Source organism: Cnephaeus nilssonii (genome assembly GCF_951640355.1).
Source record: "Cnephaeus nilssonii genome assembly, chromosome: 7".
Classification (NCBI taxonomy): domain Eukaryota; kingdom Metazoa; phylum Chordata; class Mammalia; order Chiroptera; family Vespertilionidae; genus Cnephaeus; species Cnephaeus nilssonii.
Genome location: NC_137078.1, coordinates 64,847,187 through 64,864,056, shown reverse-complemented (window position 1 = coordinate 64,864,056; position 16,870 = coordinate 64,847,187). Strand labels below are relative to the sequence as shown.

The 16,870-nt window shown below is 41.6% G+C and overlaps 1 protein-coding gene across 2 annotated transcripts in view; it reads left to right on the top strand.

Annotated features, from left to right (window-relative positions):
- PRKAA2 (protein kinase AMP-activated catalytic subunit alpha 2) overlaps nucleotides 1-15,209 on the top strand; it is a 58,323-nt gene extending 43,114 nt beyond the window's left edge. The window contains exons 7-9 of one of the 2 annotated variants that reach the window (XR_013813800.1): nucleotides 6,649-7,153; nucleotides 9,826-10,040; nucleotides 14,266-14,394. Coding sequence is in view for 1 of the 2 variants with exons in the window: in XM_079777377.1 (XP_079633503.1) it covers nucleotides 6,649-7,153; nucleotides 9,826-9,952; nucleotides 14,266-14,504 (871 nt within the window). In the remaining variant the exon portion in view is untranslated. Of the gene's footprint in view, nucleotides 1-6,648; nucleotides 7,154-9,825; nucleotides 10,041-14,265 lie in introns of both variants that reach the window. The other variant, XM_079777377.1, reaches the window with a different exon arrangement.
- Nucleotides 15,210-16,870: the final 1,661 nt, after the last annotated feature.

Below are 16,870 nucleotides of genomic sequence, written 5' to 3'. Positions count from 1 at the left end.
GGTGTTAGTTTAGTTTCTTGGACATGGCAGAACTCTTCTTGTCTCAGAGTCTTTGCATGTTATTTCTTTTGCTGGGAGTACCTATTCCTCAGCTCTTTGCTTAGGTGACTTCTAATCATTCTGATGTTAATATTTACTGCTGTGTTGCTGACAATTACCTGAAAGAGAAGTTGGGGTGCTTCACTGGACTGGAAAAAGTTAAGCTAAATCAGAAAGCAGGTCTAATTAAGCAAGTTTATCTATATATATTAAAGGCTAAGTTGACTCACGCATGCATGATACATATAAAGCTCTCGCTGGCGACAATTGCATGCATGTGTTTTGATCTGTCATGGTCTATCGTGAATTTGGTTGACACTTCTATTATAGAGAAAGGGCGAACAGCGATATTAAACTATTTCTTCTAATTAATTTCCTTTCAATGTGCACAAATCTGTGCACCTGGACACTAGTAAATACATAGTTACAAATAGATGAACATGAAAATCCTGTGATAGAGATTCCGAGGGAAAAACCATAAGGTAAAATGAGGAAATATAATTCAAAACGGGAGGTGGTGGTGGGAAGCTGAGTGTTGGTTTGTCGGCGCCAGGTCTGTCGTGCTGTTTATTTTAAATGGCCAGTGCGCATCATGGCAGCTCCTGCGTTGAGTGTCTGGCCCCTGGTGGTCATTGCTCGTCATAGCTACTGGTTGTAGGGAAGGACGGACACTTAGTCTAATATATATATATATATATATATATATATATATATATATATATATATATATATATATAATTGTATTTGTTTAATCTTATCCAGCTAGAATATAATCTCTATGAGGTGAAGGAAGGTATCTTTTTGCCATAAAATGTCCTTAGTAAATATTCATAAATGAATTAATCAGTCAATAGAAGATATCCACACAAATATATATTGATTTGAGTTTAAGCTTTGGGAGTGCTCCATTCCCTCATGTAGTAATGCTTACACAATCTTGAAGGAATAGTACATGCTAGATGAAAGGAAATGGGATATCCTAGGGTAGCAATAGTGACCTCATGTGCAAAGACACGGAGTGTGAGAAAATAAGATTTAGGAGACTGGTTCTTGAACTTTTGGGTTTAGTACCTCTTTACACTCTTTTATTTTTTAAAACTCACATTTTATATATTTTTATTGATTTCAGGAAGGAAGGGAGAGGGAGAGAGAGATAGAAACATCAATAATGAGAGCGAATCATTGATTGACTGCTTCCTGCACACCCCCCACTGGGGATTAAGCCCACAAACTAGGCGTGTGCCCTGACTAGGAATCGAACTGTGACCTCCTGGTTCATAGGTCAACACTCAACCACTGAGCCACGCCTGCCAGGCACCCCTTTACATTCTTAAAGTTGAGGTCGCCAAAGAGTTGGTGTGTTTTTTTAAATGCAGGTATCTGTCAATATTTAACATATTAGAAATGAAAAATGAGAAATTTAAAAATTATTTAATTCACCTAAATAATAATGGACCTATACATGTTAACCTAATAACATCTTTTATGAAAAATAACCATATCTCCTCCTCCTCTCAAATGGTGACAGGAGTGGCATTATTTTACATTTTTCAAATACCCTCAATGTTTGGCTTAATCAAAGACAGCAGCTAGGTTCTCATATCTACTTCTTCATTCACTCTGTTGCAGTATGTTGTATTAGTTGAAGTCTGCTGATTAAGTCTGACCTCACTCATACAGGGGGTTGGAAAAGAGGAACATTTTAATAGCTTTCTGATAATTGTAGGTATTTTTCTTTTTTTTAAATTTAATAAATCTTTATTGTTCAAATTATTACAATTGTTCCTCTTTTTTCTCCCCATAGCTCCCCTCCACCCAGTTCCCACCCCTCCCTCTGCCCTTACTCTCCACCTGTCCTCATCCATAGGTGTACGCTTTTTGTCAAGTCTCTTCCCGCACCACCCACACCCCTTTTCCCCCGAGAATTGTCAGTCCACTCTCTTTCTATGCCCCTGATCCTATTATATTCACCAGTTTATTCTGTTCATCAGATTTTTTATTCACTTGATTTTTAGATTCACTTGTTGCTAGACATGTATTTGTTGTTCATAATTTTTATCTTTACCTTTTTCTTCTTCATCCTCTTCTTAAAGAATACCTTTCAGCATTTCATATAATACTGGTTTGGTGGTGATGAACTCCTTTAGCTTTTTCTTACCTGTGAAGCTCTTTATCTGACCTTCAATTCTGAATGATAGCTTTGCTGGGTAGAGTAATCTTGGTTGTAGGTTCTTGCTATTGATCACTTTGAATATTTCTTGCCACTCCCTTCTGGCCTGCATATTTTCTGTTGAGAAATCAGCTGACAATCGTATGGGTGCTCCCTTGTAGGTAATTAACTGTTTTTCTCTTGCTGCTTTTAATATTCTCTCTTTGTCTTTTGCTCTTGGCATTTTAATTATGATGTGTCTTGGTGTGGTCCTCTTTGGATTCCTTTTGTTTGGGGTTCTCTGCGCTTCCTGGACTTGTAAGTCTATTTTTTTCACCAGTTGGGGAAAGTTTTCGGTCATTATTTCTTCAAATAGGTTTTCAGTATCTTGCTCTCTCTCTTTTTCTGGCACCCCCATAATTCGGATGTTGGTACGCTTGAGGTGGTCCCAGAGGCTCCTTACACTAGCTTCAAATTTTTGGATTCTTTTTTCTTTTTGCTTTTCTGGCTGAGTGTGTTTTGCTTCTTTGTATTTCAAAACTTTGACTTGATTCTTGCGGTCCTCTAGTCTGCTGTTAGGTCTCTGTATAATATTTTTTATTTCAGTCAGTGTATGTTTAATTTCTAGTTGATCCTTTTTCATATCCTTGAGTGTCTCGCTAAATTTATCGGCCTTTTCTAGGAAATTCTTGAAAAACCTTGTAACCGTGGTTTTGAACTCTATATCCAGTTGTTTGTTTTCCTCCATTTCTTTCATTTGTGATCTGTTTCTTTGTCCCCGCATTTTGGCTGCTTCCCTGAGTGGTAGAGTAGCTCTGTGTGCTAGGTGTCCTCTAGGGCCCAGTGACTCAGCCTCCCCAGTTACCTGAGGTGGACACTCTTGGTGCACCCGTTTGTGGACTGTGTGCTCAGCCTTGTTGTAGTTAAGTCTTGATTGTTGTTGGTATCACTGGGAGGAATTGACCTCCAGGCCAATTGGCTGTGAGGATCAGCTGTGTCTATGCTGGGAGAACTTCTGTGCTGGAGACACTCTTATAGGACAAGACTTGCAAAATTGCAAAAGCCTCTGTGCTCAGCTTGGATGGGGTGGAGTTTCAGGGCGGAGAAGACAGCCTTGGTTTCCCGTCAGCCCTGCCCTATGAGGCCCCTGGGTCTCAGTGTCCCTCAGTAATCTCTGCAAGTACCTCTGGGAGAAAGCCACCCTCGAGTTTCACCCGCTGCCAGACAGTCCAGTTTCTTCCCGAATGAGTCGGGTTCCCAGAAACTTGCCTGGAACTGGAGTTCAGCGCAGTCGGGAGTTTCCTTCTCCTTCTTGCTTTAGAAAGCCAGCCGCGCACTCAGCCTCCCGTGCATTCAGCAGTCAGTCCTCTCTGTGCGCGCGTGCCTCTGGACCTCTGCTGTCCGCAGTTTCCGATTCTCAGTGTGCTTTCTCTTTCCCTGACAGTCCAGATTCCCCCCGAATGAGTCTGGTTTCCCAGTGTCTCGCCCGGGACTGGAGTTCAGTGTAGTCGGGAGCTTCCTTCTCCCGCTTTAGAAAGCCAGCCACCCGTGCACACAGCCACCCGTCCTCTCCACGTGCGAGTCTCTGTATCTCTGCCTCCTGCAGCTCCTCTGAGTCTCAATGTGCTTTCCTCTTTTCTTCTAGTTATAGAATTTACACTTGGCCAGCTTTCCTGTGGTTCTGGATGGTGTCCGTTTTGTCTTTTAGTTGTAGTTTTGATATTGTTGTGCGAGGCAGCAGTTTAGGTGTTTACCTATGCCGCCATCTTGGTTTCTCTCTGCAAGTATTATTTGGTATTTTTCTTTGATATGAAACCAAAGCTTAACATGTTGGTTGCATTATCAAATTAGAGAACATATCAATTAACTGTTGTACTTTATTATATTGAAATTCACTGTTTTATTTTGTATATTTAATGCATTTGTGTGTGTCCATGTGTAATCTATAATAATAAAAGTGTAATATGCAAATTGACCAAATGGCCGAACAGCGGAATGACCATCTGGATGCCCTTCCGGATGCCCTTCCAGACACCCTTCCGGACGACCTTCTGGACGAATCCGGGGCTGCGAGGGCTGAGGCAGCTGCCAAAGCTGCGAGGGCTGAAGCAGCTGGGGCTGTGAAGGTCTACTTTTGCATGAATTTCATGCATCGAGCCTTTAGTTCTGTAATATTGGGCATTGGTAATTTGGAAAATATTGGGTTATTGAGTTAAAGGGATTTTTCAAATGGTGACATTTCATTATATAATTCTATCTAATAAAGGGAATATGCAAATTGACCATCAATAGCATCACAAAGATGGCAGCGCCCATAGCCATAAGATGGTGGTGCCCGGTCCCCTAAGCCCCGCTGGAGTCCCCCAGTCCTTTCAGCCCCTCCGGGGTGGGCGGCAGGCGCACAGTGCGGCTGGACCCGCCCTCAGCCCTCCAGCCACCCAGGGCCAGCTGAGGCACAGGCAAGCCTTGGATGGTGGCTGCCGAGCCGAGGCCCGAGGCACAGGCAAGCCTCGGATGTCGTCTGTCCAGCTGCCCAGGGCTGGCCCGAGGTGCAGGCAAGCCTTGGATGGCAGCTGCCCAGCCGTCCAGGGCCGCCCGAGGCTCAGATAACCAGGGCCAGCCAAGGCTTGCACTGCTGGCAGTGGCAGCAGCAGAGGTGTGATGGGGGCATAACCTCCCCCTGATCGCTGGGTTGCCTCCCGCCCTTGAAGGCTCCTGGACTGTGAGAAGGGCAGGTCGGGCTGAGGGACCGTCCCCCACCGCCCCTGTGCATGAATTTTTATGCACCGGGCCTCTAGTATTATGTAAAACTAGAGGCCCGGGGCACAAAATTGGTGCACCTGGGGGGGGGGGTGTCCCTCAGCCGGGTCTGCGCCCTTTCGCAGTCAAGGACCACTCAGTGGACATCCCTCTCGTAGTCCGGGACCCCTCGCTCCTTACTGCCCACCTGCTTGCTGCTCCTTACTGCTTGGCTCGCTGCTCCTTAGTGCTGCCGCGGAGGTGAGAGAGGCTCCACTACTGCTGCTGCACTTGCCAGCTGTGAGCCCAGCTTCTGGCTGAGTGGCACTCCTACTGTGGGAACACACTGAACACCAGGGGGCAGCTCCTGTATTGAGCATCTGCCCCCTGGTTGTCAGTGTGAATCATAGCGACCAGTCATTCTGGTCGTTCAGCCCTAATGATTGCTTAGGCTTTTATTATGTAGATTAGAGGCCTGATGCATGAAATTCGTACATGGGAGGGGGGTGTCCCTCAGCCCAGCCTGCACCTTCTCTAATACGGGACCCCTTGGGGGATGTCTGACTGCCGGTTTCGGTCCTAAACCGGCAGTCGGACATCCCTCTTGTAATCTGGGACCAGTGGCTCCTAACTGCTCACCTGCCTGCCAGCCTGATCCCCCTAACTGCTCTCCCCCACTGGCCTGATCCTCCTAACTGCTCTCCCCTGCTGGCCTGATCCTCCTAACTGCTCTCCCCTGCTGACCTGATCCCCCTAACTGCCCTCCCCCGCTGGCCTATTTCCCCTAACTGCTCTCCCCCACCGGCCTGATCCCCCTAACTGCTCTCCCCTACCAGCCTGATCCCCCTAACTGCCCTCCCCTACCAGCCTGATCCACCTAACTGCTCTCCCCCACTGGCCTGATCCCCCTAACTGCTCTCCCCTGCCAGCCTGATCACCCCTAACTGCCTCTGCCTAGGCCCCGCTACCATGGCTTTGTCCGGAAGGATGTCCAGTTTAATTAGCATATTATCCTTTTGAGCCGGTTGGTCTGCCCTGAAGGGGGTTCCCTTGGGGGGCGGTGCCAGCCTGGGAGAGGAGCTGGGGTGGTTTGTAGGCCGGCCATACCCCCATCAGGGTTGGGGGGTCTCTGTTAGGGGTGGGGCCAGCCTGGGTGAGTGGCTGAGGGCCGTTTGCAGGTGAGGGTCCCCACTTGGGGGGTTGGCTGGCCTAGATGAGGGGCTGAGGTCCATTTGGGGGCAGTTTGCAAGCCGGCCAAGCCCCGTCTTTGAAAGGACTTCTGGAAGGTCTCCCGGTCTAATTAGCATATTACTCTTTTATTAATAGATTATCATCATCATCATCATCATAATCACTACAGAGTTATCAGAAAAGTCTTTAAGTATTGGGAAGTTTTCAAACTCATGGACACAGATACAAATAACACAAATTCTAAAATTTTGCTTGAGAGCTTGAATTTTATCATTGACATCAAATACTTCCAGTTGTCTCCTTCACAGTGACAGGTTCATTTTGTTTATTTTTGAGAAAATGTCAGCCAAATACCAAGTCTGAAAAACCATAGTTTTTCAAGGGCAAAGGTTATTTAACTCACCCAGGGTCACATAGCTAGTAAGTGACTAGGTATTTCTGATTCTGTTATATTGTGTTGCCCATGTCTAAATTATTTGGGACTTGCCAAAGCATGTTCTTACAATAGTGTATTGTGGTGTTTTTCCTAGAGAGCATGAATGGTTTAAACAAGATTTGCCCAGTTACTTATTTCCTGAAGACCCCTCCTATGATGCTAACGTCATTGATGATGAGGCTGTGAAAGAAGTGTGTGAAAAATTTGAGTGTACAGAATCAGAAGTAATGAACAGTCTATATAGTGGTGACCCTCAAGACCAGCTTGCAGTGGCCTATCATCTTATTATTGACAATCGGAGAATAATGAACCAAGCCAGTGAGTTCTACCTCGCCTCTAGTCCCCCAACGGGTTCCTTTATGGATGATAGTGCCATGCATATTCCTCCAGGCCTGAAACCTCATCCAGAAAGGATGCCACCTCTTATAGCAGACAGCCCTAAAGCAAGATGTCCATTGGATGCACTGAATACAACTAAGCCCAAATCTTTGGCTGTAAAGAAAGCCAAGTGGCATCTTGGAATCCGAAGTCAAAGCAAACCATATGACATTATGGCTGAAGTTTACCGAGCTATGAAGCAGCTGGATTTTGAATGGAAGGTAGGAAATTGTATATTAAGATCATTTGTAGAAGCCATTTTTTTGTATAGTAAACTGCTGTCTACTGCTGAGTTGAGTACTGAGGTTAATTAAAGCATTGCTTTTTATTTAGATAGAAATTTAGTGATCTTGATGCTTCTGGCTATAACTGCCATTCTTTGCAATAATATACCATGTGCATTCAAAACAAGACAAATAAATCTCTGTAAGGAAGAAGTATGTTGATGTATTTTTGAATTTCAATATAGTATTTTTGGCAAAGAAACAAAAAGTAATCAACTTGAAATCACTTGAGAAAATAGTCCACCTGTTTCAGCATTCATTATAGCAATAAAAAGTCATATGTCTTCAAAGATACTATGTTTTACATTTCTCTCTCCCCTTTTAGGCAGGGTTTCTCTTTTTGTCAGTATCAGTAGCAGCTAGTGGTCAATACATAGTATATATCAGGGTATATTTATTCAGTCAACAAACACGTTTCTTTAAGTTGAGAAAACCTCTCTTACTTGGTTGGTGCTTTCAATCCTTAATTATGAAATATATTTTTACTCTCAGCCACATTTTCCTTTAAAAATATCAGTGCTCAAATTAATTTCAATTCTATTTATTTGTTGGGAAGAAAAGCATTTTTTGTTTTTAAATTCTGGGTATTCCTTTAACTCTTGTTCCTTTTTTGAGGACTGTGAATGTATTTTTTTATTATTATTATTATTTTAATCTTAAATCACAAATGTGTTTCTTTTTTAAAAAAAATATATTTTATTGATTTTTTACAGAGAGGAAGGGAGAGAGATAAGAGAGTTAGAAACATCGATGAGAGAGAAACATCGATCAGCTGCCTCCTGCACACCCCCTACTGGGGATGTGCCCACAACCAAGGTACATGCCCTTGACCGGAATCGAACCTGGGACCTTTCAATCCGCAGGCTGATGCTCTATCCACTGAGCCAAACCGGTTTCGGCTTGTGAATGTATTTTTAAAGGTGGAAGAAAAACATTCAAACATACCATGTAAATACTCACTTGACATGTTTTAATATATCAGTCATTTTCATTTCATTATTTGTATGTGAAAGGCGTAGATAAAATATTTCCTTAAACCCATTTAAAACGCAGATCTCTCTTTTCTGAAGCAGTTATTATTTAGTCAGTTAAAAAAAAAAAGATGTTAATATCTTTAAAATTCTTTACCAAAAAATTTTTGTAACTTATTTGATAGATGTTTTTGCAAACCCAGAATCTTCTTTATCTGAGTTGCAGTTTTCTTATCTTCAGAGGCAGATAATATCTTTCTTTTTCACAGGATTTTTTGTGATATTTAAATTTTGTGACAATACCTGTTACAATGCCTGATACAAACCTGTAACACATTAGTTTCCCTTTATTTCTTCTATTCCGTATTTATAGGTAAAAGTATTTAAGTTGAGGCTGGGCAGCCAAAATTATTTGAGTGAGGCATATATAGAATGAAAGCTAGACTATAATCTCTGAGTTTCCTTTAATTTTAATTGCTGTAAACAGTATTGTTAGTGAGGATTAAAAATACTAAATTACCATCCTATCTAATAAAGAGGTAATATGCAAATTGACCATCACTCCAATACACAAGATGGCCACCCTCATGTGGTCAAAGATGGCTGCCCCCATGTGGACACAAGATGGCTGGCAGGGGAGGGCAATTGAGAGGGACCAGGCCTGCAAGGGAGGGTAGTTGGGGGCGATCAGGCCTGCAGGGGAGGGCAGTTGGGGGCGACCAGGCCAGCAGGGGAGGGCAGTTAAGGGTGACCAGGCCTGCAGGGGAGGGCAGTTGGGGGGGGACCCAGGCCTGCAGGGTAGGGCACTTAGGGGGGAGGACAAGGCATGCAGGGGAGGGCAGTTGGGGGCAACCAGGCCTGCAGGGGAGGGCAGTTAGGGGTGACCAGGCCGGCAGGGGAGGGCAGTTAGGGGCGACCAGGCTGGCAGGGGAGGGCAGTTAGGGGCATTTGGGCCAGCAGGGGAGCAGGCATCAATCAGCTGGTAGGGGAGTGGTTAGGGGGTGATCAGGCTGGCAGGCTGAAGCAGTTAGGGGCAGTCAGGCAGGCAGGCAGGCGAGCGGTTGGGAGCCAGCAGTCCTGGATTGTGAGAGGGATGTCCGACTGCCCGGTGGGATTGGGCCTAAATGGGCAGTCGGACATACCTCGAGGGGTCCCAGATCGGAGAGGGTGCAGGCTGGGCTGAGGGACACCCCCCCCCACCCCCCCCCGTGCACAAGTTTCGTGCACTGGGCCTCTAGTCCTATATAATAAAGATGTAATATGCAAATGGTTATTATGCCGTGAAACATAACGACTGACCATGTAACGACCATTTCACGGATCAGCAGGAGAGTGGGGCAGCAAGCTATAAGCGGGTGGTGGAGAGCTACAGGAGGGGGCAGGGCAGCAGGCTATGGGGGGGGGGGGCGGTGGAGGAAGTTACCGGAGGGCGGCAGCGAGATACTGGCTGCAAGCTACTGGTGCATGGATTCCTACGCAGGGCTGCTATTGTAATATACAAAAGGATCATCTGGGAATTTCTTCTCTATCTCACTTCTATCAGTGATTCATTTTTATATTCTTTGCAATAAGAATAGGGAGATATTTTATAGTTTGTTAATTTTAACATTTTTCCTTCACAAAGATTTCTTGTTTTAGGTAGTGAACGCATACCACCTTCGTGTAAGGAGAAAAAACCCAGTGACTGGCAATTATGTGAAAATGAGCTTACAGCTTTACCTGGTTGACAATAGAAGTTATCTTTTGGACTTTAAAAGCATTGATGGTAAGGAAGCTATGCAGGCATGAGCTCTGAGAAGATAAAACTTGGCACTAGTTGACAAGATGTTAAAATCATCTCAAAGGCATGGTGGGTAGGTCTTTTATACTGGTTTTTAAGTAATATAGATTTAGCTAAAAATGTAAGTGATATGAAGAGGATCAAAGACACTTGGAATATCTCTAACCCAGCACCTCTCTAAAAGAAGTACTTCCTTGCCATAAAAAAGTCATTCAACGTGTTGGTTGTGGAGCAAAAATCAGGGAAGCAATTTTTACCTAAAATCAGCTGATGTTGTCAGGTTCTTTATCTCATTTCCTCATTCATAATTCGTTACTGTTAGTATTATAATATCTAAACTTGCCCTTCATTAGCTTTTCTCATCCTGATTGGCCAAGATGACCAAATAGGCCTCTACTGGGATTTAGGTGCCCACGGCCATCCAGGAGCCAAAGGAGCCAGGGAAGGAGGTCCTGTCCAGATATTTAGTGTGTGCTAAGAGTCAACCTGGATGGACCAAATGTGCTTATTTCATTCATAGGCCAAAGTAGGATAACAACAGAAAAAAACAAGTCAGGAGCTTAATGGAATAGGAGAGTTTAGATACAGGAAGTTGATTTAAACAGAGCTTTCAAATTTTGTTTTTGAAATACCATCATCTATAGCAGTGTTTATATGTCCCTAGACCACCTTTATAAAAATTACCCAGAATTCTTATTAAAATGCAGATTCTTGGGAACTGCCCCCAGACCTACTAATCTAGAATCTCTGGAGATGGGAAACTAGGAATCTGTTTGTTGTTGTTGTTGTTAATCCTTACCCAAGGATATTTTTCCTTATTTTATTTTTTAGAGAGTGTAGGGGGGAGGGAAAGACAGAGAGAGAACCATCCATGTGAGAGAGACACATCAATTGGTTGCCTCCTGCACACACCTTGACTGGGGCCGGGGATTGAGCCTGCATTAGATTGACTGGAATCTAAACCAGGACCCTTCAGTCTGAGGGCCAACACTCTATCCACTGAGCCAAACTGACTAGGATGGGAATCTGCATTTTTAAAAAGATTTTTAAAAATCTTTATTGTTGAAAGTATTACATATGTCTCCTTTTTTATCCCATTGACCCCTTATAGACCACCCTCCACCCTCTACCCCAGGCCTTCACCACCTTATTGCCTGTGTCCAAGGGTTATGCATATATGCATTCAAGTTCTTTGGTTGATCTCTTCCCAACCCCCCACCACCCATCCAGCCCCTTCCCTCTGAGATATGACAGTGTGTTTCATGCTTCTACGTCTCTAGATTTATTTTGTTCAACAGTTTATTTTATTCATTAGATTCCACATATGAGTGAGATTATGTGATACTGTCTTTTTCTGACTGGCTTAGTTTGCTTAGCATAATACTCTCAAGGTCCCTCCATGCTGTCTCAATGGGTAAGAGATCCTTCTTTTTTACTGCTGCATAGTATTCCATGGTTTAAATGTACCACAGCTTTTTTATCCACTTATCTATTGATGGGCACTTGGGCTATTTCCAGATCTTAGTTATTGTAAATTGTGCTGCTATGAACATAGGAGTGCATACATTCTTTCTGATTGGTGTTTCCAGTTTCTTAGGATAAATTCCTAGAAGTGTGATCACTGGGTCAAATGGCAATTCCATATTTAATTTTTTGAGGGAATGCCATACTCTTTTCCATAATGACTGCACAAGTCTGTATTCCCACCAGCAGTGTACTAGGGTTCCCTCTTCTCCACATCCTTGCCAGCACTTGTCATTTGTTGATTTGTTGATGATAGCCATTCTGACAGATGTGAGGTGATACATCATTGTCGTTTTAATAGACAATAGGCACATTTGGTCCACCAAGGTGTGTGTGTTTTTTCATATGTCTCTTGGCCATCTGTATGTCCCCGTTGGATGTAGAAGGGTCTATTTAGGTTCTGTGCCCTTTGTGTGTGTCACCATCTTCGAAACTAATGAAATAATGGAAAATAAAACACTGGATATTTTTGGTCTTTCAAATTAGGAAGTATTTTAAAAAACAGTATTGATGACTGCTTTGAGAAAACAATGTAGTATTATTTTTTCATCTTTATTGTTGAAAGTATTACCTATGTCCCCTTTTTCCCCCCATTGACCTCTCCCACGCTGCCCCCACCCCCGACCCCAGGCCTTTACCACCCTATTGTCTGTGTCCATGGATTATGCATATATGGATATGAGTTCGTTGGTTGATCTCTTCCCACCCCCTCACCCTCCCCTGCCTTCCTTCTGAGGTTTGACAGTCTGTTCAATACTTCTGTCTTAGGGTCTATTTTTGTAAATTGCAATAGCTATTGTAAATTGTGCTACTACCTTTGCCCATTTTTTAATTGGTTTGTTTGTCTTCCTTTTGTTAAGTTGTATGAGTTCCTTGTATATTTTGGATATTAACCCTTTATTAAATGTCTGCCAAATATGTTCTCCTTTTTCATTTTGTTGATGGTTTCTTTTGCTGTGCAGAAGCTGTTTATTTTGATGTAGTCACATTTGTTTATTTTCTCCTTAGTTTCCTTTGACCTTGGAGATGTATCTGCAAATGTACTGCTACAAGAGATATCTGAGATTTTGCTGCCTATGGTTTCTTCTAGGGTTTTTATGGTTTCATGTCTTATATTTAAGTCTTTTATCCATTTTGAGTTTATTCTTGTGTATGGTATAAGTTGGTGATCTAGTTTCATTTTTTTTGCATGTATCTGTTCAATTTTCCCAACACCATTTATTGAAGAGACTTTCTTGACTCCATTGTATGCTCTTGCCTCCTTTGTCAAATATTGAGCGCAATGTCTTGGGTTGATTTCTGAGGTCTCTGTTTTGTTCCATTGGTCTATATGTCTGTTCTTGTACCAGTACCAGGATGTTTGAGTACAGTGGCTTTGTAGTATATAACTTGATATTTAGTATTGGGATCCCTCCAACTTTGTTCTTCTTAAGATTGCTGTGTCTATTCAGGGTCTTTTTTTGCTCCATATAAATTTTTGAAGTATTTGTTTTAGATCTGTGAAATATGCCATTGGTAATTTAATAGGGATTACATTGAATCTATAGATTGCTTTGGATAGTATGGACATTTTTTTTTAATGTTGATTCTGCCAATCCATGAACATGGTATGTTCTTCCACTTGTTTGTGTCTTCCTCTATCTCTTTTTTTAACATCCTGTAGTTTTCCGAGTATAAGTTTTTTACCTCCTTGGTAAAGTTTACTCCTAAGCATCTTAATTTTTTGTTGGTATGGTAAATGGATTGTTTGTTTAGATTCTCTTTCTGAGAATTCATTATTGGTGTATAAAAATGCCATTGATTTCTGGGTGTTAATTTTGTATCCTGCTACATTGTTGAATTCCTTTATTAAATCTAGTAGTTTTTTGGTGGAGTCCTTAGGGTTTTCTATGTACAATATCATGTCATCCTTTCCAATTTGGATGCCTTTTATGTTTTCTTCTTGTCTGATCACTGTGGCTAGCACTTCCAGCACTATGTTGAATAAGAGTGGTGAAAGTGAGCATCCCTGTTTTGTTCCTGTTCTTAGGGGAAATGGATTTAGTTTTTGCCCATTAAGTATGATGTTTGCTGTAGGTTTGTCATATATGGCCTTTATTATGTTGAGGTATGATCCCTCTGTTCCCACTTTGCTGAGAGGTGTTTTTTTTTTTTTTTAATCAGAAATGGTGTTGCATTTTGTCAAATGCTTTTTCTGCATCTATTGATTATGATCATGTGATTTTTGTCTTTCAGTTTGTTTATGTGATGTATCACATTTATTGATTTGCAAATATTGTACCTGCCTTGCATCCCTGGAATAAATCCCACTTGGTTATGGTGTATGATCTTCATTTTTAAAAAGATTTTCCTTGACCCCAACCCCAAGCAATTTAATTGTGTACCAAAGGTTCAGAACCACTGTGTAATTGTTACTTTTATTTTTATCTTAATGATTTTTTGTTGATATGCCACAAGAAAATAACCCTTCAGGATGTGCTTTCTTCACATGCAAGAATATAGTTTGTTTTCAAGGTTAATGCCAAATCCTTGCTGAGAAGATGTAGGGGTCACATTTTGACTGTATGGAAGTGTTGTGATTACTTAGTGATGTCTGTTATGCTTGTTGGGGAGGGAAGAGGTCACCTGTTCCTAAAACACTGAAATATGACATTATTTAGTTGCCTTTGCCCAGATGTGTTTACTTACTTAATTCTCTGATGATAGCATCTTCATAAGAAGGGCTGGGGCAAATATACCTTTCTGATAAATTGCTCTGCTTTGGTCCATTTCAGATGAAGTGGTGGAGCAGAGGTCTGGTTCCTCAACACCTCAGCGTTCCTGTTCTACTGCTGGCTTACATAGACCCAGATCAAGTTTTGATTCTGTGACTGCTGAGAGCCATTCACTGTCAGGCTCCCTCACTGGCTCCTTGACTGGAAGCACACTGTCCTCAGTTACACCTCGCCTGGGCAGCCACACCATGGATTTTTTTGAAATGTGTGCCAGTCTGATCACTACTTTAGCTCGTTGATGATTTTTCCCTAGTTTATATCTTTCTGTTGTTGCACTGTGAAAATCACATGTATTCTTTAAATTATTATTTTACTTATGTGTACACATACTCTAAAATGCTGATTGACAGACATGAATATTGCCAGGGGACACTCAATGCCATTGAAATTATGAAAACAAAAGTCTGACATTTTATTTATCTGTAGAAATCTGTAATTCTATTTTGTCTATGATATAGGCAGTATCATTAGTAGGTGAACACTGATGAAGATCGTTAATTAAAATTGTGAATTCACTACAGATGATTAATACACCTTCACTGGTGAACCATCTCAGTCAGAGGGTGGTTTGGCAGCACCTCCTTGCTTTACCCTTTAGAGTAGGTAAATCCATTTACTACCTAAAAATTTCAGCAAACTTGAAGCTATGTTTATGCTACCAATTATTTTCTTTTTAAAATCCTCATCCAAGGAGTGAGGATATTTTTCCCATTGATCCCATAGAGAGAGTGGAAAGGAGAAAGGGAGAGAGAGAAACATAGATGTGAGAGACACACATCGATTGGTTGCCTCCTGCACGTGCTCTGACCAGGGGTGGGGAATAAACCGGGAACCCAAATACCTGCCCTTGATCTGGAATCAAGTTCCCAACCCTCTGTTGCACAGGTTGATGCTCTAACTACTGAGCACACTGGCCAGGGCTGCACCATTCTTTTTGCACATGATTGAAAAATAAAAAAAAACATTTGTAAAATAGTATTTAAATGTTGAAATCTTAAAAGGGTGCCCCCAAAATTTCAGAAGCCAAGTTCTAGGAATTTTTGCCTAGTATTTAATAGAAAGGCTGTGGTCCTGAAACATTAACCATGATTTCCTGGTTTCTTAAAAACAACTGTAACCAATTAGAGGTTTTATCTTGAGACTAGAAGCCCAGTGCATGAATTCCGTGCACTGGTATGGTCCCTAGTGGCTGCCTGCTGCTGGCCGGGGCCTCCCTCCCTTCCCCCAGCCGGCCCTGTCCCCTGGTTGAACTCCCAGATGACCTCCTGGTCATGGGGACAATTTGCATACTACACTTTTATTATATAGGATGTCCATGAATAATATACTTATTTTAAGAGCCTTCAAGGTTCTACTCAATATTGGAACATCTGGAATTGCAACAACTTTTGTCATAAACTTATCATTTAAAACATGCCTTTAAAACCTACCCTTCTGAATTCTTTTTGGCTTTATTTATTTTTGTACTTTACTGAGCATGATAAAACTGACAGTTACATGAAACAAAGGAAAATATCTTCAGTTCCTTAAAAGAGAACTCTTATCTCTGATCTCTTATTATGTGTGGTGGTAAGGTGTGTGTGTGTTGCATCCCACATGTTAATTCTTCAGGGGAAGTTTGTCATTGCAACCACCCTCTTCCTCACTTTTCCTGGTCACCATTGTCTTTGTTTATTGTATGATCCTTAGTGGCTGATTGGTTTAGCCTTTAAATCCAATTTGAAAACACTGTTCTGGCCTTAAGGGCTGTTATGTAACTCCAGAGCTTGATAGGCTGTGACCTTCATTGTTGAACTTTTTAGGGCAGAGAAGCCTTAAACATTAAAAAAAAAAATCTTGTATAAATATATGTGTTGTTCACATATATATATGTATGTATTCACACACCAATGCTTTTTAAAGGAAACCCAAACAGGCTTTTGTTTGTTTGTTTGATTTGTCCAGGTTGTGTTTTTATTTTTATTTTTTGTAATCTTAAAAAACACACACACCTATATACAGCAGGATAGATAATAGCTTATTAATTATATTTTGTTGTAGTAAAAGTATTTAATTTTAAAATTATGTATAATTGACTTAATTTGTATATATTCATTTGTTTTCTACAGCATATTGTGATTAACAATCTCATTCACCTGACTTACCCTAGAAAAGATTAAGCTCTTGAAAAGAAAAAGTGATTAAGCCTTGACAGGTTTCTCTTTGCCAAAAATAATGCTTCCTACCAGAAGCAAATGAGAATGCTAGACCAAATTTCTTCCGTGTCTATGGAAGACAAGCATGTCTACCTTTAAACAGTTTTGAGTCAGGAATGTGCAGTGTTACATCATATTGTTTTGTAGATCTTTAAAAACATCTTGTTAAGTAACTTTTTAAGTCTGACTTAATATCAAAATAAAAGGAACCCTTGCTGGGAAAGAGTTTGGGGTTGCAGTCAAGAAGTTTTAAGTTTAAGCCCTTGAAAGGTTGCCACCTAGTGGCACAAAAGGGTGCTTTTTGTGATTATTTTTATAGGGATAAGCAGTATTCCTATTGTTAGTCTGTTGTGCATTGTAGATACGGCATAATTTTGGCCTTTCCAAGTGTGTAAATACCTCTTTTTGGA